The 26,612-nt window shown below is 44.3% G+C and overlaps 1 protein-coding gene across 1 annotated transcript in view; it reads right to left on the bottom strand.

Annotated features, from left to right (window-relative positions):
• The window catches only part of slco5a1 (solute carrier organic anion transporter family member 5A1), a 235,222-nt gene that overhangs the window by 90,094 nt on the left and 118,516 nt on the right, over positions 1-26,612 (bottom strand). The window contains exons 2-3 of the mRNA XM_078540359.1: positions 22,894-23,026; positions 6,208-6,425 (exon numbers count right to left, since the gene is read on the bottom strand). Of these exons, the coding sequence (XP_078396485.1) occupies positions 6,208-6,425; positions 22,894-23,026 (351 nt within the window). The remainder of the gene's footprint in view (positions 1-6,207; positions 6,426-22,893; positions 23,027-26,612) is intronic.

Below are 26,612 nucleotides of genomic sequence, written 5' to 3'. Positions count from 1 at the left end.
CTCACCTACCCAGAAAGACTTCTGCCAGCTTCTGCTCATTTTCCACTCCCTTTCCTTTTCCTTTTCCCTCTCTCCTTCATTTCCAATCATTTCCTTCTTTTCCCTTCCCACTGAGTGCTGTTTCTACCCGACTGCAGTCGTGATGAGAAAAGATTTCAGCCACTGTTCTGATCATAGAAGAATTTTCACTTCCATGATTCAGCAATGGGAATCACCCCTGTTAGCAACAGGCCTCTCATTGTCTGGACATACTTGTGGAAAACTTGTGCAAAACAGTCAATGTGAAGACTGAACAATGGCATTATTGAATGACAGTGTATATATGTGCGATTATAAACAACCACCTACATGGTAGATTTCCTTTGATCTCTATAGGGAGATGCTAATCTGGCCAGTGGAGTTAAAATGGCTCAGGTTATATAACCACCCTGCCAAAAGCTAACCATTCTTGATTCTAATGTGCTCTACTGTGCAGGTGGCAAGACACCCAGCCAAAGCCAGTGGTGTACTTGTTTAATATGCATTTTGGGTACTGACGACAAGACAACTGTTTATAATTTCAACTCAACAGCTTGAGCAGTAAACTGCTGTGGATTTCCAATCAGCTGAAGGCAACAGGGAAGAGAATCAGGGCAGGAAGAAGCCAGAACAGATAAAGAAGCCTGAACAGGTATTTTCTGCTTATGGGCCAAGGGGAGCATGAGGCCCTAACTGTAACAGATAAAACTTAGGCCTCCCCTGCTGGGGACTCATTTCTTCTTCCAGATCACAAGAGTCTCACAAGAGAAGATAATCCCACCACCCACCTGGTGTGGTGTTGGTGGGTGGCCTTGGGGCTATTTAATTTCTTGCTGCTTCCTGACTGGTAGGATTTAAATAAAAGCCTAGAGTTAAAATAACTCGCATCTGTTTTGTGAAGCAGCAGAGAGTTTCTAACTCACCCTGCTACTCACTCACCGAAGACTTGCCCAAAGTTAAAATTGGGGCTTAGGTATCAGTCACAATAGAAACGTAGCAAGGCGGCTTTTTCTGGCCATTAGGACTTCTAAATGTTTAAAACTCCTTTATAATTTTGCTACACATAACAACCAAAGGAAATCTCTCCAGTAATAACAAGGATTTTTTTTAAGTAGTTATAGAATAGCAGAAAACGGTTACAATCTATGATTCCTCACATGGCGTGTTCCTGATTTCAACCTAATAATCAGGAATTATAAGTTTGGGCTTCCCATCCCAGAAAGAAAGATAATGTTAAAGATCAAGGGAAGAATTTTCCCCCCATCGGTGGGGGGAAGTGCAGGAGCGGGCACGGGGCAGGCATGCCTCCGATCAACGCTCCCAATCGGGGGGCGCTGCCATTTTACATGGGCGGGCCATTTAAGGCTTGCGCGCGAAAGAGCGCACTCATCTCCCTGAGGCTAAGTGCTGTCTCAGGGAGATTGGCTCCAAATTTAAAAATGGTAAAGGAACAAAAACAAAATTTCCCTGACATGTCCCCTCATATGACACTGTCACATGAGTTGGGACATGTCCATCACTTTAAATCAAACATTTATTAAATTTTTAAAGACACTCATGAAACCTCATCCCGCCCTGCCTGCCAACCTTAAGGTTGGATGGACAGGTTCACTAATTAGGTTAAAGACTTCTTCAATGGCCTCAATAGGCCGTTGACTGGTTGGCGGGTGCACAGCTGATTCGGCTACGCCCCCACCGACCTGAAAATTGAAATGACGCGGGGTGACATCAGGAGTTCTGCCCGACATCATTTTACGCATCGGCAAGCGGGCCCTGCCTCCCTGCTCACCGACCTAAAGATCCTGCCCCAAGTCTTCCCTGTATGGGAAGTATGTGGAGAAATCCATGTACACTACTTGCATTTCATAAAATTTCAAATCTGTTCATTGTTCACATACATTTGAAAATAGATTTTTTGACAGAATTTCATTTGAATTACTTAGGCACAGCTGACTACATTTGAACTATTCATTTGCAGATATCCAGTATGCAACATTTTGTGAAATTTTGACAGAAAATGTCCCAGGGGTATGAGATGTTGCAACATGTAGTAAATATCCAATGTTTTGTTTACATGATCTGTGCTTCTAACAAACCTTTTAAGCAAGTGAAAGCTGAAATATTGGTCATTAGAAATGCAAACAAATCCACTATTTTTACAAAATGAGTCTGAAAGCTAAAATGTCATCAAATGCAAATACAATATTACCATGGTATCATTTTAAAGTGGGTGCAGGAACAGTCCTGGAGGTGTGTGAACATAAGTCTTTAATGCTGTAAAGACAAGTCCTGGAGGTGTGTGAACATAAATCTTTAATGCTGTAAAGACAAGTCCTGGAGGTGTGTGAACATAAATCTTTAATGCTGTAAAGACAAGTTGAGAAGGCTATTTTCAAAATATATGGTGTCCGTGGCTTTATAAATAGAGGGATAGAGTACAAAAGGAAGGAAGTTACACTAAACCTTTCCCAAACACTGGTTATGCCTCAACTGGAATACTGTGTTTAATTCTGGGTACCACACATTAAGAAGGATGTCAAGACCTTAGAGAAGGTGCAGAAGTGATTCATGGGAATGCCATCAGAGGTGAGAAACTTCAGTTACTTGGAGAGACTGGACAAGCTGGAGTTGTTCTTCTCAGAGCAGAGATGGTTAAGAAGAGATTTGATAGCAGCATTCAAAATCATGAACAGTTTTGATAGAGTAACGAAAAAATGTTTCTAGTGGCAGGAGGGGTAAAAACCAGACAACAAAGGATCAGGCAAAAGAATCAGAGGAAGGGGGAAAAAAGGTAGGAAAAAAGTAACGAAAGAGTAGAAAGAGAGACTGGAAAGTCATAGTAACAAAAACACAATGAGAAACAGAGAAAAAAAAAATCACAAACAAGATTTGTTGTTGACTGGGATTTTTAAGTCTTGACAGTCATTTCTGGGGTAACGCTGAGAATTCATCACAATCAGTCAATTTTCCAGATGTGGTAATGAAGGCTTCAGACATTCAATTTCCTGTAGATGTCAATATACAGAATCCTGGAGATACAGGTTTCAGACATTCAAAAATGTACTGTCTGTCCTAAGGATGATTCAAAATCGATGAAAGTCCAAAAAATCATTTTTAGAGCACATTTTTTACACAGTGTAATGTCCTTAGGAAGATGGAAGTATAAAGGATCAGAAAAGATTACTGCAGTTCATCTGACTGCTCCTGTAGGCCAAAACATACAACACTATAGTCAGTCACAAAAACAGAAAATCCTGGAAAAACTCAGTAGGTCTGACAGCATCTATGGAGAGAGAAACAGAGTTGACGTTTCAAGTCCGTGTGTTTCAAGTACACTTCTTCGGAGCTACAGAGAAGTAGAAATGTGATGAAATTTATACTGTTTAATGGGGGTGGAGCAGGTGAAGCTGGATTGAAGGCCAGCGATAGGTGGGGGGCAAAGGAGAGATTGACAAAGATGTCATGAACAGAAGGACAAAGGGAGTGTTAATGGTAGTGGGAAGGGCTAAAAAAGTTGCAGATAGTGGCAAAGGTAAGAAAGCAGAATGTGATAATAGCAGAATAAGGGTAAGCACTATGGAAAGAACAACATGAACAAGTAACAGATGGCCCTTGTGAGGGTGGGGTGGGGGGAGGGGGTGGTGGTGGGGGAAAAAGGGATCAAAATAGGATAAAAAGGGGGGATAAAAAAGGAAGAAAACAATAAATAAATTCATAAAAATAAAAATGAATAAAAATAAAATTAAGTGGATAAAAAATAAAAATGAATTTTGAACAAAAATAAAAAGGGGTGAGGATAGAGGAATGAGTTGATGGTCTGAAGTTGTTGAACTCAATGTTAAGTCCAGAAGGCTGTAAAGTGCCTAATCAGAAGATGAGATGCTGTTCCCCCAGTTTGCGTTGGGCTTCACTGGAACATTGCAGCAGGCCAAGGATGGACATATGGGCATGAGAGCAGGATGGTGTGTTGAAATGGCAAGTAACAGGAAGGTCTGGGTCATGCTTGCGAACAGACTGAGGGTGTTCAGCAAAGTGGTCACCCAGTCTATGTTTGGTCTCTGGAATGTAGAGGAGACCACATTGGGAGCAGTGAATGCAGTACAGCAAATTGAAGGAGGTGCAAGTGAAGCACTGCTTCACCTGAAAGGAGTGTTTGGGCCCTTGGACAGTGAGCAGGGAAGAGGTAAATGGGCAGGTGTTGCACCTTCTGCAATTGCATGGGAAGGTGCCATGGGAAGGGGATGAAGTGCTGGGGGTGATGGAAGAGTGGACCAACGTGTCCCAGAGGGAATGGTCCCTATGGAATGCTGACGGGGGCGGGGCGGGGGGAAGATGTGTTTGGTGGTGGAGTTGGCAGAAATGGCGGAGAATGAGCTTTTGAATGTGGAGGCTGGTGGGGTGAAAAGGGGGACCCTATCATAGTTCTGGGAGGGGAGGAAGGTGTGAGAACAAAGATGCGGGAGATGAGTCGGACATAGTTGAGGGCCCTGTCAACCACAGTGAGTGGGAAATGTCAGTTAAGGAAGAAGGAACACATGTCAGAAATGCCATTTTGGAAAGTGGCATCACTGGAACAGGTGTGAAGGAGATGAAGGAACTGACAGTTGGGATGGAGTCCTTACAAGAATCAGGGTGTGAGGAGCTGTAGTCGAGGTAGTTGTGGGAGTTGGTGGGCTTGTAATGGATATTGGTGGATAATCTATCACCAGAAATGGAGATAGAGAGGTCAAGGAAAGGGAGGGAATGGACCATGTCTCCAATATCCTGCTCTCATGCCCACATGTCCATCCTTGGCCTGCTGCAATGTTCCAGTGAAGCCCAACGCAAACTGGGGGAACAGCACCTCATCTGCCGATTAGGCACTTTACAGCCTTCTGGACTTAACATTGAGTTCAACAACTTCAGATCATGAACTCTCTCCTCCAACTCACCCCCTTTTTTTTATCTCTTTTTTCAAAATTTATTTTTATTTTTTATCCACTTATTTTTATTCATTTTTATTTTTATGAATTTATTCATTGTTTTATCCCCTTTTCCCCCATTTTTGATCCCTTTTTTCCCCACCACCATTCCCTCCTCCCACTCCACCCCCACAAGGGCCATCTGTTATTTGTTCATGTTGTTCTTTCCAGAGTGCTTATCCTTGTTCTGCTATTATCACTTCCTGCTTCCTTATCTTTGCCACTATCAACACTTTTTTAAGCCCTTCCCACTAGCATTAACACTCCCTTTGTCGTTTTGTTCATGACATCTTTGTCAATCTCTCCTTTGCCCCCACCTATCGCTGGCCTTCCATCCAGCTTCATCTGCTCCACCCCCGTTAAACAGTATAAATTTCATCACATTTCTACTTCTCTGTAGCTCCGAAGAAGTGTCATACAGACTCAAAACGTCAGCTCTGTTTCCCTCTCCACAGATGCTGTCAGGCCTGCTGAGTTTTTCCAGTATTTTCTGTTTTTGTTTCAGATTTCCAGCAATCGCAGTATTTTGCTTTTATATTACTATAATGTTATCCTGCCTAACCAACTCACTCTTTGAATTTGTCAATACAACCCAACTCCACTGCCTCCCTATGCGCTCCATTCCGCGTATTCACCACCCTCTTTTTTGACATAGTATGTTATTACACATATTATACCAATGGACTTAGTTCTCATGACAAAGGTGATTGTGCCAGTGGTGATCGTGATACCATTTGTCTTTCTTACTTGTGCATCAAGCCCAGCTATGTTTGGCACAAATGCAATTTTCTTAATTTAAGTTTTTAGGTTTTTTTCCCACTGCCATTTCTTTTGAAAAAGATGCCTATACCTAAATAGTCAGTCTCATAATTATGATTCTCTGCTGATTAGAGGTCCGCTTACCTTACCTATATTAACATCTGTCGAGATGTTAGTTATGTAATAATATGTTTTAATTACTGTAGAAAATTAAACAGCTAATTTTAAGCAATAGTTAGTGATTTTTAATTATATGAGGGTGTTAAAGAGCTAATATTTATTCAATAATTAGTAATTTAGTTACATCAAGATTTAAAATTATTGCAATTAATTATTACAGACATCTTTGTAATGATCAATAGACGTGTTTAATGAAAGATATGGATATGATTGTCAGCCAGAAGATAACAACCCAATTTAGCTAAATTACTTTGATAATTGCACAAAATAACATGCTGAGTACACCCACCTTTAATGTCCTTTCCAAAACCCATAGAGGAAGTGACAGTACTCTTTCTATGTTCTCTGCTGTCAGGCTTCTCTTTCATCATCTCATCATCATTATTTGAATCACCCGAGCCCATTTTCTTTTTCTTCTTCTGTCGAGGTGGTAGTTTGTGGGGGAAAGTGAACATTGGAACTATAACTAAGACCATGGCAATTGCACAAAGCAAAAATCCACTCCACCTGCAAGATTATTTTAGGGGTGGGGGAGGAACAAGAAAAGAATAGAAGGCAAAAACATGATGAGAATTTGTTTTTGGATTGTTGTGAGTCACAAATCAGTTCTACAATAAATATGGCATTGGATCTAGAATTTCATTCATGACATAAGCAAGGGAAAATGTTATTGGTTCAAAACACATAAAATTCGAACCTACGTGATTAGTTTCAAATAGACTAGTTTAAAAGTAAGCAATAGACAGCCTCCTTTCTGGAAAAAAAACATTGATAAGAAAGTTCTGGAAGTGATACAGCCTGGCAACCCAATACAGATAAAAAAATACACTGTGCCCCTGCCTCAGTACTGAGAGGCTTTGTCCCTGTTGAAATAAAAGCAGAAAGGCCCTCCACCCCCTCACCTCCCTCCCTTGCTCCCCACACACTCACCATGCCCCATCCATGCCACCTCATGCTACCCACTCCCTATGGTCCCTCATGCCACCCATTCCAAGGTTTGCCCCCCCAAACAACCTCGATTGCCCTTCATGCTCCCATGCCAAGCTATACTATTCCATGCACCCCACATGGCTCCTCACGCCTCCTTTGTCAAGCTATGCCTGTCCATCCCCCCCCCTCACCATGGCGCCTCATGACTCCAATGCCAAGTGATGCCCTGCCACCCAACCCATGGCCCCTCATGCCCACTATGCACCTCCACCTACCCCCCCAATGGTCCCTCATGCCTCCTATATCAAGCTGTGACACTTTCATGCCCTTTCACCCATTATATACTGTATAGAACTAATGAACCCTATAGTGATAATATGACATAAAAAAGCTTTCCAAAAAATCAATCATTCATAACTTTCCACTATTAAAAAAAACTCCCTTTTACTACAAGGCAATAAAAGTGTTAATCATCCTGACCCTTTAAAGTTTTAATAGTTGTAACTGCAAGCATTTGAAACCTCTTAACCCTGTGTAAATACACATTGTGCATTTGACAGGAGGGATTAGAGAGCTAGAGCTGTCAATCAACCAATGTTTTCTCTGGGGCTCAGGTGTTTCAACACAGTAACAGATTTCTGGGTTCTCAGCCACGCCTCATTAGGTATTCTTGACAGAGCCCAGGCATCCATTAGAGTACTAAAATATGGGGGGCATACGGAGGACCTTTTGAATTCACCTTTTAAAGGTCCCCTCATGCAGACTATGGTTCATGACAGCTCTGAGATGCCATGAACCACGACTCATTGAAAGCCTGGCCCAACTTCATGAAAATTGTGAAGCACTGAGACATGCCTATCCCCGCTATGGAACCAGCCAGGTCAGGAGTGCTGGATGTGGGCTTTTGACCTGAACCAGCCTACACCCTTAAAAGGCACTCCTGAAAATCGGAAACTCTGGGAATGGGGTTGGGAAAACTGGAATCGGGTCCCAGCGCCATTTTTAAAAGGCTCCCAAATCATCCCAGCTCAGTGAAAATCCAGCCCAATCAGAGTCCAGGAAGGTGATGGCCAGTTCACCCACCACCTTCCCTCCTGATTCTATGGGCTCCCCCTCCCCCTCATTGCCACCCAGCTCACTCCTGAAGGTGGAGTTAAATTCTGCCCACTGTGGGGAAAAAAATAGATAAGGCAGTGACTGTTTTTTTTTTGACCCCTGCTGATTCTGCTGCCATCAAACAGCACGATTGGCACTGGTTCCATGCAGCAATCATTATGATGAGTAGGCAGCACTAAATTTGCATACTCCCTTCATTTCACTAAACAAGTGTGGAGAGCCACACATGATCCTTGCACTCATTTCTGGTGCTATCCAATTTAGCCCTCAAGGAGGCAGAGAAGATGTAGGGGATTTCCCAGCCCCGCTGTGGGCGAGGCAGCGCCCCAGCCAGAAGTCCATTGACTTGTGGCGGGATCGGATGATCCCGGCAGCGGGCCGGTGCGGAAAATCCCGCCCATAGTTTTATAATCACTTGTGCCACAGCTATGGAGGCCCAACTCAGGAACATGACGCATTACAACTTTATTCCAGCCAAATATTCGGTCTTAACAAAAGTAGGTTGGTAATCAATATTATTATCAATGAAGGAAAATAATTCAGCAGTCCTGCATCATATTTAAACTGCGGAACACAAGAGACAATCAACACATTATTATTAAACACGTTAGCAGTAGAATATGCCAATTCTTACAATAATACTTTGCTTGAAAAATACAAAGAGTCTGATTTTCATGTAGGAGCCTCTCTATAAAGGATATGCTTGTTAAGCCTTTTGTTACAGACAGGAGAGAGATGGATACTGAGCTTCTTTATCCTCTCACCATCTGTCCATAAGCAGAGGTGTTTTTGAATTATTTTTAAAGTAGGTTGTGGCATGTTTCCCAAACACTCAGTTTGTGTACTCCAATCTTATAAATAACACGCAGCAAACTCAGAAGGTTACTTTATTTCACAGTCAAATATTGGTGTGGCGGCGGGGGGGGGTACGGGGGGTGGGGGAAACATGTCACAATCTCTCTCTCTCTCACAGACATATATATACAGTAAGGAAAGGAGTTTTTACAACTATGGATAACAAGAGTAAAAGAACCACAGAAATGAATATTAGTTCACATGATTCCCAGAGTCCAGGAAGTCAAAGTAGTCAAAGTTCAGAGGGCGTTTCCTTCATGACAGAGTTCAGTTTAGATGAGTTCCTGGTTGGAGGCAGCAGCATGAAAATCCTTGAAAGTGAATGAGGATGCAGCATGATGAGGTTCCGTATACAGACTGTTTGGCAGATGATGGTCGAATGTTTTTAAAATAAAACAGGCTTCGAGGAGTTGGGAGATGGTGGTCAGCTGCTTGGTCAGCCGTGAGACCTGCTGTTGTTCTTTTCAGGTTGGGGGTAATCAGCAGACTGATCTGGGAGGCTAGAAATGTTAAATTAAAACGGTCCAAGAGGCTAGAAGCATGGCATTGATGTGATGTTGCCCATTAATTGCAGTTTCACAAGCAGTTTCTGTGCCTCTAGCCAAAATCCATTGTTTCCCAAGAGTCGGCGAGAACAACAAGGGCTAAAAGCGCAGAGAGAGAAAGGGGGGGGCGGGGGGGGAGTTCATTCTGAGAGTCGGCGAGAACAGCAGGGGCTAAAAGCACGGAGAGAGAGAGGGGGGGAGTTCACTCAGAGTTGGCGAGAACAGCAGGGGCTAAAACCGCAGAGAGAGAGAGAGGGGGAGTTCATTCTGAGAGTTGGCGAGAACAGCGGGGCTAACCTCTAACTAGTTTCCACATTCCAAAACAAAAAAAATCAAGGTGTGACATCACAGGGGAGCAGCCATTCCCTACAGAGAGGAGAGTGCGAGAGGAGGACCCTGGGACAGGCAGTTAGCAGCACCTAGAGGGTCTAGTCTATCTAGAGGATCGAGCATCTAGCCTATACTCAAATAGGAATAAAGATAAAATAAAAGCAAGGATCCATATTCGATTTAGTTAAGATATGTCAGGGGAGCTCAGTCCCGTCCTTTGCACATCCTGCGCTATGTGGGAAATCCTAGACGTTCCTGGCGGTCTGGATGCCATGAGTGCAGGAGGTGACTCCGCCTGGAGCAACTCGAGCTCTGGGTTTTGGAGCTTGAGCGGCAGCTGGATGCACTACAGTGCATTCATAAGGTTGAGAGGTGCATGGATAGCATGTTTCAGGAAGTGGTCACCCCGCAGCTTAAGGAAGTGCAAGCAGAGAGGGAATGGATGACTGCCAGACAGAAGAAGGGGACCAGGCAGGTAGTGAGGGAATCTCCCAAGTGCATCTCACTCGCAAACTGTTTTTCGGCCTCGGAAAACGGTGAGGGTGACGGTTCCTCTGTGGAGGCCAACCAGAGCCAAGGCCATGGCACTGTGGGTGGTCCAGCTGTTCAGTGGGGGAGGAAAAAGTGTGGAGGGGCAATAGTGGTATAGGATTCGTTAGTGAAGGGAGTAGACAGGCGCTTCTGAGGGCATCAACATGACTCCAGGGTGGCATGTTGCCTCCCAGGTGCCAGGGTCAAGGATGTCACTGAACGGTTGCAGGGCATTCTGAAGGGTGGAGGGGGGTGAACAACCAGAGGTCGTGGTCCATGTTGGGACCAATGACATAGGAAGAAAGAGAAATGAGGTCCTGCAAGAAGACTTTAGGAAGTTAGGTAGGAAATTAAAAAGCAGGATTTTAAAGGTAGTAATCTCTGGATTACTTCCGGTGCCACACAGTAGTGAGTATAGGAACAGAAGGATAGAGCAGATGAAGGTGTGGCTGGAGAGATGGTGCAGGAGTAAGGGTTTTAGATTCCTTGGGCATTGAAACCATTTTTGGGGGAGGTGGGACCTGTGCAAGTTGGATGGGTTACATCTGAACAGGAACGGGACCAACATCCTCACGGGGAGATTTGCCAATGCTATTGGGGCAGATTCGAACTAAATTGGCTGGGGAATAGGATCCTAAAAAGTAGTTCAGAGAGGAGAGAAGCTGAGATGGAATTAGAAGTTAAAACGCTAGTAAGTGAGTCTAGAAGGCAGCGGAAACATAGGGCAGAATTTTGCCCTTGGCGGGCAGGCTCGGCGGGGATGGGCAGGGGCGGTCGGGAAGCTGACCACCACCCGTGATTTGCACCAGACCACGATTACATGCTGGTGGGCCACTCAAGGCCCGCCCAGCATGAAATGTGTGCGGAGGGGGAAGGAGGGCGAATGAGCACTACATAATCTCCCTGAGGCACAGAGCTGCCTCAGGGAGATGAAGAGATATGAAAATAAATAATTTTTAAAAATGTAATGAAGCATGTCCCCTCATGTGACTGTCACATGAGCAGGGACATGTAATTGATGAAAATTAAAGTTTTTATTTTGTTTTTATTTGCTTTTGGATCCCGCCCTTGGATGAAGTTTCCAAAAAAAAAATGCAAAGGCTACTTGGCCTTTTCACCAGCAAAAAGTTTAAGTCAATTGATTACTTAATGGCCGTAACAGGTATTTTAATTGTTGGCAGGCATGCCGCCAGCTCCTGCGCAAGCCCACCACAAAGTATTGCTGGAGTGTGCGTTGACATCGGCATGCACGGCCGACATCAATGTGCATCATTTCGCACTCGAGTGGGTCGGGCGTGTGCCCGCGCGCAGAACGAAAATTTTTGTGCATAGGCTAGATAAGCAGTGTGAGTTGAGCAATGCTAAATGAAATATATTTTAATGCAAGGAACCTGAGGAGCAAGACAGATGAGCTGAGGGCACAGAGAGGCACGTGGGAAAATGATATCATAGCTGTGACCGAGACTTGGCTAAAAGTAGGGCAGGGTTGGCAGCTCAGCATTCCTGGTTATAGAGTATTCAGACGAGATAGAGAGGGGGGGTAGAAGAGTGGGGGGGTTGTGGGGGGTGGGGGGGTCACAATATTGATCAAGGAATCAATTATAGCAGTGAGGAGGGATGATATCTTGGAAGGATCATCAAATGAGGACAGATGGGTAGAAGTAAAAAGCACAAAAGGGGCAAACATGCTGTTGGGTGTGTACTATAGGTCCCCAAACAGTCAGGGAGAAATAGAGGATGAAACACGTAATCAAATTTCAGAGAAGTGTAAGGATAATAAGGCAGTAATAGTAGGGGATTTTAACCACCCAAATATTAACTGAGATAGTTTTAGTGTACAAGTTAGGAAGGGAGCAAAATTCTTAAGTTGCATCCAGGAGAACTTTTTTAGCCAGTATAGAAAGCCCAACACGGGAGGGGGCAGTTCTGGGCCTAATATTCGGAAATGAGCCCGGGCAGGTGGAAGGCATATCAGTAGGGGAGCATTTTGGAGATAGTGACCATAACTGAGTTAGATTTAGGATAGTTATAGAAAAGGATAAGGTTGGGCCGGGAATAAAAGTTCTAAATTGGAAAAACTTCCTGCCCCTCACCTTGGGACCTAAGTTCAAGGTGAGGGGCAAGAGGTTTAGGGGGGATTTGAGGAAAAACTTATTTACCCAGAGGGTGGTGACGGTCTGGAATGCACTGCCTGGGAGGGTGGTGGAGGCAGGTTGCCTCACATCCTTTAAAAAGTACCTGGATGAGCACTTGGCACGTCATAACATTCAAGGCTATGGGCCAAGTGCTGGTAAATGGGGTTAGATAGGTAGGTCAGGTGTTTCTTACGTGACGGTGCAGACTCGATGGGCTGAAGGGCCTCTTCAGCACTGTGTGATTCTGTGAAAAGCTAATTTTACTAAGATGAGATATGATTTGGCCCAAGTGGACTGGGAGCTACTTGCAAATAAAACTGTGTCAGAGCAGTGGAAGGCATTCAAGGAGCAAATAGAGAGACTACACAGAAAATATGTTGCTGTGAAGACAAAGGCGGGGGTGGGGATCAAGTCCGGAGAACCCTGGATGTCAAGGGACATAAAGGTTAGGATTAAGAAAAAAAGAGGAACTTATGGCAGATGCTGAAGGCTTAATATGGCAGAGTCCCTAGAGGAGTATAAAAAGTGCAGGGGGAACTTAAAAAGGAAATTAGGAAAGCTAAGAGAGTGTGTGAGAATTAAGGGTAGAATTAAGGAAAACCCAAAGGGGTTTTTTATATATATATAAAGAGCAAGAGAATAATTAGGGAAAGAATAGGGCCAATTAGGGACTATAGAGTTATCCTGTGTGTGGACCTGGAAGACGTAGGTACAGTCCTCAATAAATACTTTGCGTCAATCTTCACAATGGAAAAGGGCAATGCAGGTATAGACATCAGGGTGGAGGACTGTGAAATATTGGAGGAAGTTAACATAAAGAGAGAGGTGGTACTAGTCAGTTTAGCAGCCTTAAAAATGGATAAATCTGCAGGCCCAGATGAGATGTATCCCAGGCTGTTGAGGGACGCAAGGGAAGAGATATCAGGGGCCCTGGCAGTAATTTTCAAATCCTCTCTGGCCATATGTGAGGTGCCAGAGGATTAGAGGATTGCTAACATTGTCCCATTATTAAAAAAGGGAGGAAGGGATAGGCCAGGAAATTACAGGCCAGTCAGTCTAACCTCGGTGGTGGGGAAGTTACTATAAAGAATTCTGAGGGGCAGAATATATCTACACTTGGAGAGACATGGATTAATCAGGGATAGTCAGCACGGATTTGTTAAGGCAAGGTCGTATTTGACAAATTTGTTCAAATTTTTTGAGGAGGTAACCTGGAGTGTTGATGAGGGTAAAGTATTTGATGTGGTCTACTTGGACATTAGCAAGGCTTTTGATAAGGTCCCTCATGGCAGACTGGTCGAGAAAGTAAAAGCACATGGGATCCAAGGCAAAGTGGCACGTTGGATCCAAAATTGGCTGAGAGGCAGGAAGCAGAGTGTGATGGTAGAGGGATGTTTCTGCGATTGGAAATCTGTTTCCAGTGGGGTTCCGCATGGCTCAGAGCTGGGGCCCTTGCTATTTGTAGTGTACATAAATGATTTGCACTTAAATGTATGGGGTATGATCAAGAAGTTTGCGGATGACATGAAAATTGGTAGGGTGGTTAATAGTGAGGAGGATAGCCGTAAACTGGTGGAGGAAATCAATTGACTGGTCAGATGGGCAGAGCAATGGCAAATGGAATTCAACCCGGAAAAATGTGAGGTAATGCATTTGGAGAGGGCTAACAAGGCAAGGGACTGCATTATGAATGGTAGGACCCTGCAAAGTACTGAAGATCAGATTGTTTAGCTGAGACTGTTTTCTTTGGAGCAGCGAATGTTGAGAGGGGACCTGATAGAGGTGTATAAGATTTATGAGGAGCGTAGATAGGGTAGATAGGAAGGCACTTTTTCCATTAGTAGAGGGGTCACTAACCAGGGGGCATAGATTTAAGGTAAGGGGTAGAAGTCTAAGAGGGGAGTTGAGGAGAAACTTTTTCACCCAGAGGGTGATGGGAGTCCGGAACTCTCTGCCTGAAAGGGTGGTTGAGGCAGAAACTCTCGTAACATTTATGAAGTATTTAGATATTCACTTGTGTTGCCATAGCCTCCAGGGCTATGGGCCAAACGCTGGAAAATGGGATTAGTGTAGTCAGATCTTTGTTGACCAGTGCGGACATGATGGGCCGAATGGCCTCCTTCTGAGCTGTAAACGTCCTTGAGTCTATAATACAAGTAAACAAGAATCTTTGGATTTAAAGAAAAATAATGCTTTGAAATGAATACTATTTAGTTGGGTAAGTTTCAAAAGAACCCTTACTTCATCATGTCCTTGATTATTTAAGAATTCTTCTTTCAGGTGTCTAACTACCACGCTAGCCATTAGCAAGTTAAGCTGGCACCAATGCTTTCGCTCCAAATGTCAGCTTACCAGCATTTCACAAAAAGAATGGGCTTTTTTCATCCAGATTGCAGGCTGTTCATATCAATCAATTAATCAATCAGGTTAGCTGGAAGATGAGACTCAAGGCTGTCAGAACCATAGATCTGTTGATGGATAGGACTAAAAGATGTTAGAACCAACCAAGTTGGTTGAAGGACAGGATTGACGGTTGTCTGTCCCAATTAACCATCTGTTATTTCCTCCAATTGTTGGTTGTGTACAAATTGAAAGAGAAGTTCTTGAGAGTCAAAATTTCAGATGTGTTTGGTATTTGTTTCAAAATAAATTATATATATAACACATTTTTTAAGTTATCCAGGCATATCCAGCTGTTAGTTTATATTAAAGCTTTTTCAGGACTGGTTGCAGCTGCTACTTTTTAACATAAGAAGCATGAAGGCATTAAGTGGCTTTATTTAAGCATTCTTGACAAAGCATTTGTGGAATTGCTGAAAATAAAAAAAACAAGTGAGTTTGGAATGATGATGAGCTTTAGTTCATTTTTTAATTTAGAGATTCTGGGTGTAATTTTACTTCAGCATTCTATTGTGATGTGTGATTTGGACCATTGGCCTTTTTTGTAGAAGTTATTTTTGTTTCTTTACAAAAAATGGGGAAAGAATCTATACCATCCATATTAAGAGCAATCAAAATCCACAGCTAAATTTGTGGGGGGACATTAATAATCAGTAAGTGATATGAGATTGCAGCCCAGACACTGGAGGCAGTGAGCTGAACTTGTCTCCTCTTTTTTTTGGATGGTTTCTCAGCAGTAAGTAGAGGGGAATAGGCCAGTAAGTTATCTGAACTGCCTGTCAATACTTTTCTCTCGGGACTCAACAGTGACTTCAGCCCCTAAAATTGAGATAGGTAGGATTGGTTCAGTGAGCCCCTCTATTTCCATTCCGATAATACCCCTGGGAAACAACAATGTTTTAAATGTAATGAGTTAAGATCAATATGGGGTGGAATCATCCCAGGTTTGCACTAAGTGCGGTAGTGGGCAGGAAAAACTATGTTTTTCACGCCATATCATCCCAAACCCGCTGTATTAATTATGCATTCCTGGGACACATCATTTTGTTAGCACGCTTGCCACACCAATGTGAGCAGATGATCCAACGGGGTGGGGTGAGGGGGCCGGTGGGGGGGTGGGATGAGTCCAGCAGGCTGGCCTTATAATGATATGCTGATGCATTACAATGAGGTTCCCAACACCCGATGGCAGGGAACACAACCCACCATTTGTGGGCAGAGCGACAATCACAAACTGGTTTCATGAGGTCGTGAAACCGATTTTTAGCCTTCTCACCATATTGTTCGCTCAGACCACCAAACACGCCCGACACCAGCGGGCACAGAAAATCCCAGCCTACGAAACTGGCCACTCTGCTTCGCAGGGTCCATTGAGAACAAAATAAATTGAGGTGCCTGCCTGAGCAGAACATCTGTTACCCTCACAATACACCAATCAAAGCTGATTGACTGTTTTAATCAAGGTTGCTCGAGGCTGCTTGGACTCAGAGCTAGAGTAATTATAACAGCCACTGGAAAGGCTGAGCTCTTTATTGATCTGGGCCTCTGTCTTGTAGAATTCCCCAACAGTTTCCGAAACTAAGTGCAGCCTTCTAACGTACAGGATTGGAGAAGTCAAGGGGTGACTCTGAGGTAATTAAATCCTGTCAAGTTGGTATCTATAGTTCAGCTGGAGAAAATTTCTATAACGCTTTACTCACCTAATGTTTATCTTTGCATCCTCCTTATCTTCATCTTAAAAAGGGAATAAACGTACTCCCTTAGGGAAACTCATTAATTCCACCCCCCCCCCTCTCCAATCTGCACTCACTAAACTTCAGAAGTAAATAGGATGTACATAGGCTCTAAAAATCACAATCCCTTCGCAATATTCTAAAGATCCGCAGGTAAGATGTTCAGTAACTATTGTCTTCATTCAGGTATCTCACCTCTAGGACACCATGGCCAGGATTTTCCATGCCCGCTGGTGGTGTGAGTGGACAATATAATGAGAAGGCCAAAAATCGGTTTCACAACGTCGTGAAACCAGTTTGTGATCGTCCGCTCAGTCCGTCAATGGGGGACCGTGTTCCCCGCCATCACATGTCAGGAACCCCATTGTAATACATCAGCATTTCATGAGAAGGCCAGCCCGCTGGAATCATATCCTCCCATTGGATCATTCGCCCACCTCGGTGGGAAAACGTGCCAACATGTTTCACAACAGTGTATATAAGGCATGCACATGGTGGGCTGCACTTTGCTTGGGACTTCAAGCCTACCTTGCTTCGGTCAGCACTCGCAGTCATCAGCGCCAGGCTTCGCAGACGGCACCCCATCACTTTTAGGGGGGCTCACGGGCAGGTCTCTGCCTACCAGACCAGCCATATGGTGGGTGGCTTTTCAACGGCTGCAGAGCTGGGCTTGCTTGGGGAAGGGGGAGAAATGGCCTCAGGCAAGGGAAGAGGCTGCAGGGCAAGGGCTGTATTGGGGAAGGAGGGTAACCCAGGGTGTATGTGGGGTCACATGTTGATCTATGCAAGCGGCCTCAAGATGGTGAGGGCTCAGGAGGCAATCTCCAGAGGAGATGAGGCCAGATGGACATGTGAGAGTATGTGTGTGAGAATTAGTGGTGATGTCCCTTGAGCTGTCAGTGAGTGAGATGCCAGTGAATGTGTGATGGGCTTGTGAGTGTGTGAGTTTAGTGTGATGAAATGGTTGCCTTACCCTGGCTGCACAGATGAGATCATTCATCCTCTTTCTGCATTGGATGGCCAACATCTTCTCTGCAGCACTGGGCACTGATCACCATTGCCATCGCCTACCAAGCCAACAAGGTAATGTTGCTGCCCCTTCTATGGCCAGAGCGGGGGTAGAGGGTATCACAGCGGGCCTCCATGGTGTCCAAAAGACACTCGAGGGCTGCCGTCTTCTTGCCTTTCACAGCCATGTCTTTTTTGCTGCAGTACTGCACTTTATATGTGGTGTCTGGCATGATGAAGTGGCGAGGCGATGGCGTTGCAGGCAAATGAGAGCCCACCTGCCATAGAAGTGTGATTCCTGAGAATGTATGAGTTACGCGGTAGGTTTTGGACGATACGGCATGAAAACTCGCTATCGCGGCCAGCGGGTAAAACGTTGTCTTACCCCCCGCTACCACACTTAGTGCAAATCTGGGACGATTCCACCCATAGAGTAGCAGGATTCCCCTGGCATAGGGTGCCATTGATTGTAATCATGTAGCATTGAAGGTCCTATTTGACAACCTTCAGTTTTATTAACCAGAAGTGTACAATTCAATTAGTGTACAGCTGATGTGTCATGCTATTCACACAATATTTCGTTTAAGTACTCGCTCACTTATAATTTGTCCATCAAGCATCCTTTCATTGTTGCATGAAAACACTGTATTGGGTTGTTTGACTGAAGAGAGCAGAACTCCCTGCAAGCTTGGCCGATAACAACAGTAAGACATTGCCACATTCAGCAAGGATAACAGGTACAAAGAGGTCTTTGGAACATCTCCATGTTTTTAGTGAGCAGACAATCAGATACTGAAATCTCATTTCAGATATCTTGAAAGATCTGGGGAGTCCAGAAACAACCAAAAAAAAAATCTCAAGAATAACTGCTGCATGTTGCACAACTATGCATTTAAGAAAGGGTCTCTCACAGTCTGCTGCAAGCTGATAAATATAAGGTCAGCTGTCCCATGGATCCCACGGAGATGGGGTGAAGTGGGTGGGCTGGGGGTGGTGGTCGGGGCAGTTGTTACAGAGGCAGCTGGACAGATTATTGTTGATCAGGCACCAGACTTGGCCTGTCTGTGCACTGAGTATAGCTGGAGAGCTTCCTCTTTATGTACACTTCATCTTCTTCCTCTTCCCTTGACAATTCCTTGCCAATGATTTTCCTTTGCATGGAGAATACAGTTTGAGAAAGACACCTGAAAGGGATAGTATTTAATTTTACCCAGGTGTCTGTAACCATTCCAAATCGAGAATGTATTCAGACCCAGGCTAGCAGTGATATTCTTTCATTTGAGCTTTATCTTTAGTTTCAGGCACTATAAGGCACAATGAATTGGTGGGGAAGGAGTGCATATGAAAACGATTAATGCCTTCTGAATATTAATTGCCACATTCATTTCATTTACAATGTGAGGACGTGAAATGTGGAGGTGAGTTACACATGTAGTTTTCTATCAGGATGTGCCTTGTCACTCATGCTTTAACTTACCTTGACCAATTTGATGAGAAATCTTTTTTTGCATTCATGACGTGGGGAAGTTGGCATTGACTCCCTGAGCTCCCTCCCTCAATAATGTCTGTATTATCCCTTTCTTCTAGTAGTTCCAGCTACCGTGTCAGTCAGGTTTCTTAAGAATTGATCATTTGTGAAAGCGGAACTGAATAATATACAGAGGGGCTAACTTCAAGAGCAGCCATTTTGGAGAACACCCCCATTCAGTGATACCCGTCTGCACATGAATGATGAGGTCTGAGGAGTCCCAGGTACTTGGCCTCAGGCCTCATCAACTTTACTGTGTTGAGAAGCAGCATCAGGTGAGGTGAGAGTGACTGCCCGTGACATCAAGGGAGCATTTGGCTGAGTGTGGTATCAAGGGGCCCTGGCAAAACTGGAGTCAATGGGAATCAACGGCAAAACTCTACAGTAGTTAGAGTCATAACTAGCACAAAGAAAGATGATTATCACTGTTTGAGGTCAATCATCTCAATCCCAGGATATCACTGCAGGAGTCCCTCAGGATAGTGTGCTAGACCCAACCATCTTCAGCTGTTTCATCAATGACCTTCCCTCCATTAAAAGGGCAGAAGTGGGGAGGTTCACTGATAATTGCACAATGTTCAGTACCACTCGCAACTCCTCAGATACTGAAGCAATCGTGCCATATGTCAAGCAAACCTGGACAACATTCAGGCTTGGGCTGGTAAGTCGCAAGTAAATTTTGCACCACACAAGTGCCAGGCAATGACCATCTCCAACAAGAGAAAATCTAACCATCGCCCCTTGACATTCAATGGCATTGCTGTCGCTGAATCCCCCACTATCATGATCTTGGAGGCTACCATTGACCAGAAACTGAACTGGACCACCCATATAAATGCTGTGGCTCCAAGACCAGGCCAGAGGCTGGGGATTCTGTGGAGAGTAACTCACCTCTTGACTCCCCAAAGCCTGCTCACCATCTACAAGGCACAAGTCAGGAATGTGATGGAATACTCTCCATCTGCCGGGATGAGCGCAGCTCCAACAACACTCAAGAAGCTCGACACTATCCTGGACAAAAAGCCCCCTTGACCGGCACTCCATCCACCACCTTCAACATTCACTCCCTCCATTATGCACAGTGATAGCAGTGTGTACCATCTACAAGATGCACGGCATCAACTCAGCAAGGCTGCTTCAATAGCACCTTCCAAACCGACGACCGCTGCCACCTACAAGTACAAGGGCAGCAGATGCATGGGAACACCATCACGTGCAAGTTCCCCTCCACACACTATCTTGACTCGGAAATATATCGCCATTCCTTCAGTGTTACCTGGCAAAATCCTGGAACTCCCTTCCTAACAGCACTGTGGGTGTACTTACACCACTTGGACTGCAGCGGTTCAAGAAGGTGGCTCACCACCACCTTCTCAAGGGCAAATAGAGATGGGCAATAAATGCTGGCCTAGCCAGTGATGTCCACAAAGCATGCAAGAATTAAAAAAAGGTAGATCTTTGAAATGAAAGTTGCTACTAGAGAGTAGCAGTAAAAGAAAGGTACTTGACTGCAAAAAAATTAGAAGATAATCCAAATTAACAGGAAAAAAAAACTGGCAGCCAAACATTTTGAACATAACTTTGGGTTACAGATGAGGCTTAGACCCACAAGAAGAAAAAGAAGTTCAGCAATCGTTGGAGTTCCTTCAATGAGTAGTTGCCTCCAATTAATGTAGAAACTAGAGGGAAAATTTTTACATTACTCACCCAGCAGAGGTGAGGTAGATGTGCAATTCATATTATTGCAGTAACTTGCGCTGACCGATCCTGCTGCTTTCCCATGGATTGTAAACTTAAGGGTGGAATCATCCCAGATTTGCACTAAATGCGATAGCGGGCAGGAAAAAGGAAGTTTTACCCACTGTCCACAATGGCAGGTTTTTGCGCTGTATCATCCCAATCCCACCTCGCTGATCATTCATTCCTGGGAATCACGACATTTCACTGGCAGACGTCCTCCGATTCGCTCGTCACACTGTCACCTCGCTGCTTCCTCACGCCGGGCGCCATATTTAAAGGGCAGCTGCACGCACACCTCTCAGTGCTTCCAGCCCAGAACTGCTGCACAGAAGACATGGCCCCGAAAGGCAAGATGTCTGCAGCTCCCCGATTCAGTGATGCAGCCCTTGGACTCCTTCTGGCCACCATTGGAGCCTGCCAAGCTGTCCTCTACCCAGCTCTGGCCACAGGAGGCCCATCAGTGTCACCACTCTGGCTTGGGAGGTGGTGACAGTGGTAGTCAGTGCCAATGCTGCACAGAAGATGTTCACCATCCAGTGCAGAAAGAGGATGAATGATCTCAGAGTAAGGCAACCATGTCATCACTCTAAACTCACACACTCACAAGCCTATCACACATTCACTGGCATCTCACTCACTGCCAGCTCAAGGCACATCACCACTCACTCTCTCACACACACACCCTCACATCTCCATTTGGACCTATATCCTCTGGAGATTGTCTCCTCAGCTCTCACCCTCTTGAGGCCACTTGCACAGATCAACATGTGCCCCCATGCACACCCTGTGATACCCCCTTTCCCTAATAATGCCCTAGACCTGCAGCCTCTTCCCTTGCCTCAGGCCACTTCTCCCCCTTCCCCAAGTAAGCCACAGCCCTGCAGCCGTTGAAAAGCTACCCCCACCTTACGGCTAGTCTCGTAAAAGTGATGTGCCACTGCCTGCGAAGCCTGGCACTGATGACCCAAGACAAGGTAGGCAAACAAGTCTCAAAGTACCGAGCAAAGTGCAGCTCGCTTATGTTTAATTGGTGCACATCGCTTATGTTCAATTGTGAAAAGGTTGGCATGATTGCCTGGATGATCCAGCGTGGGGGGATAATTCTGTCAAGCAGGGCTTATAATGATATGTAGATGTATTAAAATGAAATTCCCGACATCTGGCGACAGGAAAGGTGGACCTCCATTGATGGGCAGAGCGGACGATCAGAAACTGGTTTCGTAACATCGTGAAACCGATTTTTGGCTTTCCCGTCATGTTGTCCACTCCCGCCCGCCATGGCGCCCAATGTCAACGGGCATGGAAAATTCTGCCCTAAGTTGTTCTTTTGAGTAGGTGAGATGGACACATTCCAGGAGGCTATGGTGACTTCTTTATTTATGCAGGCCAGGCTTCGATGACATCATTGAGCCCCAACTGCAATTTTACCCAAAGACCTGTATGGAAAAGCCATCGTGGCTTTCACCAGACTAACCAGCCAGCAACAATACAATTTCTGAGCTGTCTATTAGAATAAATTGTTCCTCTTAGTTTGGTATCATTTACACAGTTAACCACTTGGTATGACGTTTCTGAATTCAGGCCATTTATGTAAATTAAAAATGGTACTGGTCACATCGGTGAGCCCTAAGGAACCCAACACAGCACTTTTTCCACACACTGATATAACTCCTCTAATGATAACTTATTGCTCCTTACTTTTCAACCAGCTTCTTATCCATTTTGGGCATACCCTGAATCTACCCTGAGGGAAATTAACAGCCTTTTGTGTAGAACTTTGCCAAATGCCTTTTGGGAGTTAAGATACACCGTGCCACAGAGTTTGCCCCATTCCACTTGGGTTCTCATTTTTTTAAAGTAGTTGGGGAAGTTGGTCAGAGTATCCTCCTTTTCTGAATCAATGTCTATCAGGTTATTGTTGATCTTCAAGTGTACTGTTGATAATCAATATAATTCTTTTACATGGAACATAATTAAGACCAAAAGGTCATTCATGTTGTGCTGCATACTCATCTATCACAAATACACATGGTGAAAAATGGATCACTATATGTTACACAAAGTACAAGGAAAACAGTGCATTCAAAGTGATATATGAAAATCAAAGTTATCCATTTCTCTTACCAATTTCCAATAAAACGTGGGTCACTCTGGTCAATCTGAACAATGGTCCTGGGATCTACGTAGAAGCCAATCAATACTCCCCCAAGAAGATATCCTGCTGCAGGGCCTAATGCTCCCATTACATACATGATGGCTGGAAAGCAGAGATGATAGATAGATTGAGTAAAACATTGGGAACAACATGCACAAACAGAAAGTGTTAGATAGAAGCTTAATTATACTTTAGAAAGTCCAGATGAATCTGTGTACAATAGCAATGTGTTAATTTTGGATATATATTGCAGAGGAGATAACCTTTCAAGAGTATTAACTTGGCTCAGTAGTAGTACTATTGCCTCTGAGCCAGATGGCTGGGAATTCATGCTCCACTCGGGGATTGGAGCACATAATCCAGGCTGCCACTTTAGTGCAGTACTGAGGGAATGCTGCAGGGTTGGAGATGCCATTATTCAGATGAGACATTGGGCAGATCGTTCAATTTTGGTGGGGGTATCAAACAGGCAACATCAGATTAGAAATGTTTAGCATCAAGGCTACTGAGGCTCCTAGGTCTTTTCAGCTACTTCAGCACCATGTGCATGTATACCTATAAGAAACAATAATAGCTGTTTGTATTAAATTTCATTTGCCATTATTCTGTCACTTATATATTTTGTCCAGCTCATTGTGGAATGTTTTAGCTGCATCTTTCAATTTAATTGCCTGATTTTCCTTTCCTTTGAAGTCAATGCGAAGAAAGGTCAGCTGGATTGTATAATATGCAGCTAATCCAATTTTAGCTAGTTTACACTTCCTCTGAATCTGAAGATTTCAGCCATTAAACCAAGGCCCCAACTTCCCATTCAGGAAGGTCTACTAGATCTCTTGGCACTACTTAAAAAGAGCAGGGAATTCTCTTGGTGTCCTGACACTGCAATATGTTATATAGTCACTTATATCATGGGTGTTTGTGGAATCTTGCTGTTTGCAAACTGGCTGCTACATTTTCCTATTAAACAGCAGAGGTGACACTTCGAGAGTACTTCATTGGCCGCAAAGTGTTTTTCAATATGTTGAGGATGTAAAAGGTGTTATGTGAATACAAGTTTTATTTTTTCAAAGAGGATTTATTAACAGCTATCATTAGCTCAAAAATTTATTGTGAAGCAGCATGTAAAACAATTATTAGACAGCAACTATCAATTATATACTGGTGTGATTTTGAGAATGCTAAGAGTGGGCAGCTTTGATTTCATAGAATCATATAAGCTCTTTGAAACTGCTATCCAATTAGCCCCATTCCCCTGTTCTTCCCCCGACAGCCCTGCAATTATTTTTCCATTCAAGTATTTATCCAATTCTCTTTAGAAACTCACTATTGAACCTGCTTCCGCCATCTTTCAGGAAATGCATTCCAGATTACAACAATTAAGGAGGAGGTGTTTGGGAAACTAGCAAGGATTGGATTCAAAATGTTAAATAGATAAGAAAAAAATGGATCAGGGTTTCAGTGAAAAAAGGAGATGAAATGGGGCAAAGGAGCACAATGTTATGAAGTTGGTATTACAAGGACTTCATGTTAAATAACATAACAATTTAGATCTTGTAGCACCTGCACTCAATTTTTTCTATTTATAACATTTCTGATATATGACAGTCAGGAATTTTTCTCAATAAGCAAGGCAGGTATATTATGGTATATCTTCTCACCTTCTCAATGGCAATTAGGGATGAGCAATAAATACTGGCCTAGCCAACGACACCCACATCCCACATAAATAAAAAATTATGGGCCTGAATTTTGCATTAATCAGGTACGCGCAATTGGTGGGCCTGGGAGCGGACAGGAAGCAGTCCACCGACTGTGATTTCACGCTGGCTGGCCAATTAACGGCCAGCCACCATGAAACATGCCCTGAGAAAGGCTCAGCACTGCTGGTGAGGGCAGGAAGAGGGCGGGCACCGACGTCACCGCGGGTGCTGGTGAGCACTTCCACTGAGCTCCCTGAAGGCAGACAGTTGCCTCAGGGAGCTGCAGACCTCCAAATAAAAATGCTGCAAAAAAAAAATCTATGCAGTACAAACAAGCACCTGAAAGCATACCTCATAAAAATGCTGTCCCCAGATATTTCTTTTTATTTTATATCCTAACAGAGATTTCATCCCGCCCTTGGATGAGGTTCCATCAAAAATGTAAAGGCCATCTAGCCTATTGGCCCATCCGCCAACCGTAAGGTTGGATGGGCCACGAAAAATCGCTTACAATTGGGCTGTTATATTGCCCTGTTTAATTGTCAGCAGGCGCTCTTCCGAATGCCGCACGCACCCGCCGAGCGGAATATTGCACGAGTACGCGATGACATCGGGACGCTTGCCCAATGTCATCTTGCGTAATTTTACGCCCATTCGGGTTGGGCTCGCACCCGTCCGCAGAGCGTAAAATTCTGCCCCACAGTATTCTGAAGTGTTAGTTATCCATAGAGGCTGTCAAATCTTGCCCATCATAGACACTAGTGTTGATGCTTCTTACTTTTGTGGATTTCAAGTAATGAGAACATTTCAAGGATCAATTATTGAAATGGCCCACAGTGGACAGACCTTTCATAGATGCCATTCTGGATTAATTAAACAATCAGAAGTATTTTGTTTGCTTGCAGTTCTAAGGATAGGCCCACTCTGGAATTCCCAGTGATTTATAGCTTGGATGGCACAAATACTTAAGAGGCTGGCTGTAAGAACTTACCCTCAAGAGCTGCCAGACAATCAGAGTGAGCTGACAGCTCTTCAGTCCCAGCTGCATCACTGGGGAGCAGTGGCCACTCGTGGGACTGCAGCAGGCTCGAAGCAGCAGTCATGGCGTAGGCCCCGGAATCAAGGTAAGTGAGGTTGGGCTTACTAGAGCCACTCAGGCATGCCTTAGCGAGGGGGCATGGTTCTTTCTGTGGGGCTGGCCCTTGATGCCAGGAGGGCCCTCCGTGGACCACAGGGTGCCTGGTCAGGAGGGCCACCCCCCTGAGCTTTCAGGGAAGCTGCCACCTGTTACTGCATGGCCTCCCACTTGGTGTACATCCCCACCCCCAGCGGCGGTGGGATGAGGTCTTAAGTGGCTACTAATTGGCAACTTCAAGGCCTCAATTGGCCTCTGAGCACACAGACCGCCCTTGACCTTCCTCACCCCTGAATTAACTGGAGTGGGGTGGGAGAGTCGGGAGGGTGACGGGCTCTCCACCCTGTGCCTTCCCTCCCAACAATTATACAGTCCTCCTGCCTCCCATTCCACTCCCAAGGGCAGAATTAATTCTGCCCAATAGGTGTAATTTTTGATACAATATGTAAAGCTGGTGATAATAAGTCAGCAGCCTCTTTTACATCTCTCTCAAATTTTATTAACATTGAATTCAACCATCTAGGTTGAATTTTTACACTATTGCACAGTCAAAATGACTTCCTTCACTGAGCTTGTCTATTGTGTTTTCAAAAGACTAGCCGAGCTATACTGAGACCAAGCTAATGATGACAAAGTCATGTTGAAAGAATTACCAGTTTCATTTTTATTATTTTTCATAATTAAATGTGCAGAAACCACTGAAAGGCACAGTAAGTTGTGTAGATGAGAACATTATGATGCAAACGTACATGGACAGAGCATGAGAGCAGGCAAAACTATGGCAGATTTAGATCATTGTGAGGAAGTGTAAAGTCTTTGAATCTGACAAAGAAATTAAAACTAGACCATTTAA

The sequence above is a fragment of the Cetorhinus maximus genome, chromosome 4 (assembly GCF_964194155.1).
Source record: "Cetorhinus maximus chromosome 4, sCetMax3.hap1.1, whole genome shotgun sequence".
Lineage (NCBI taxonomy): Eukaryota > Metazoa > Chordata > Chondrichthyes > Lamniformes > Cetorhinidae > Cetorhinus > Cetorhinus maximus.
Note: the sequence above shows the minus strand (reverse complement) of the source record. Positions and strands in the feature narration are given on the sequence as shown.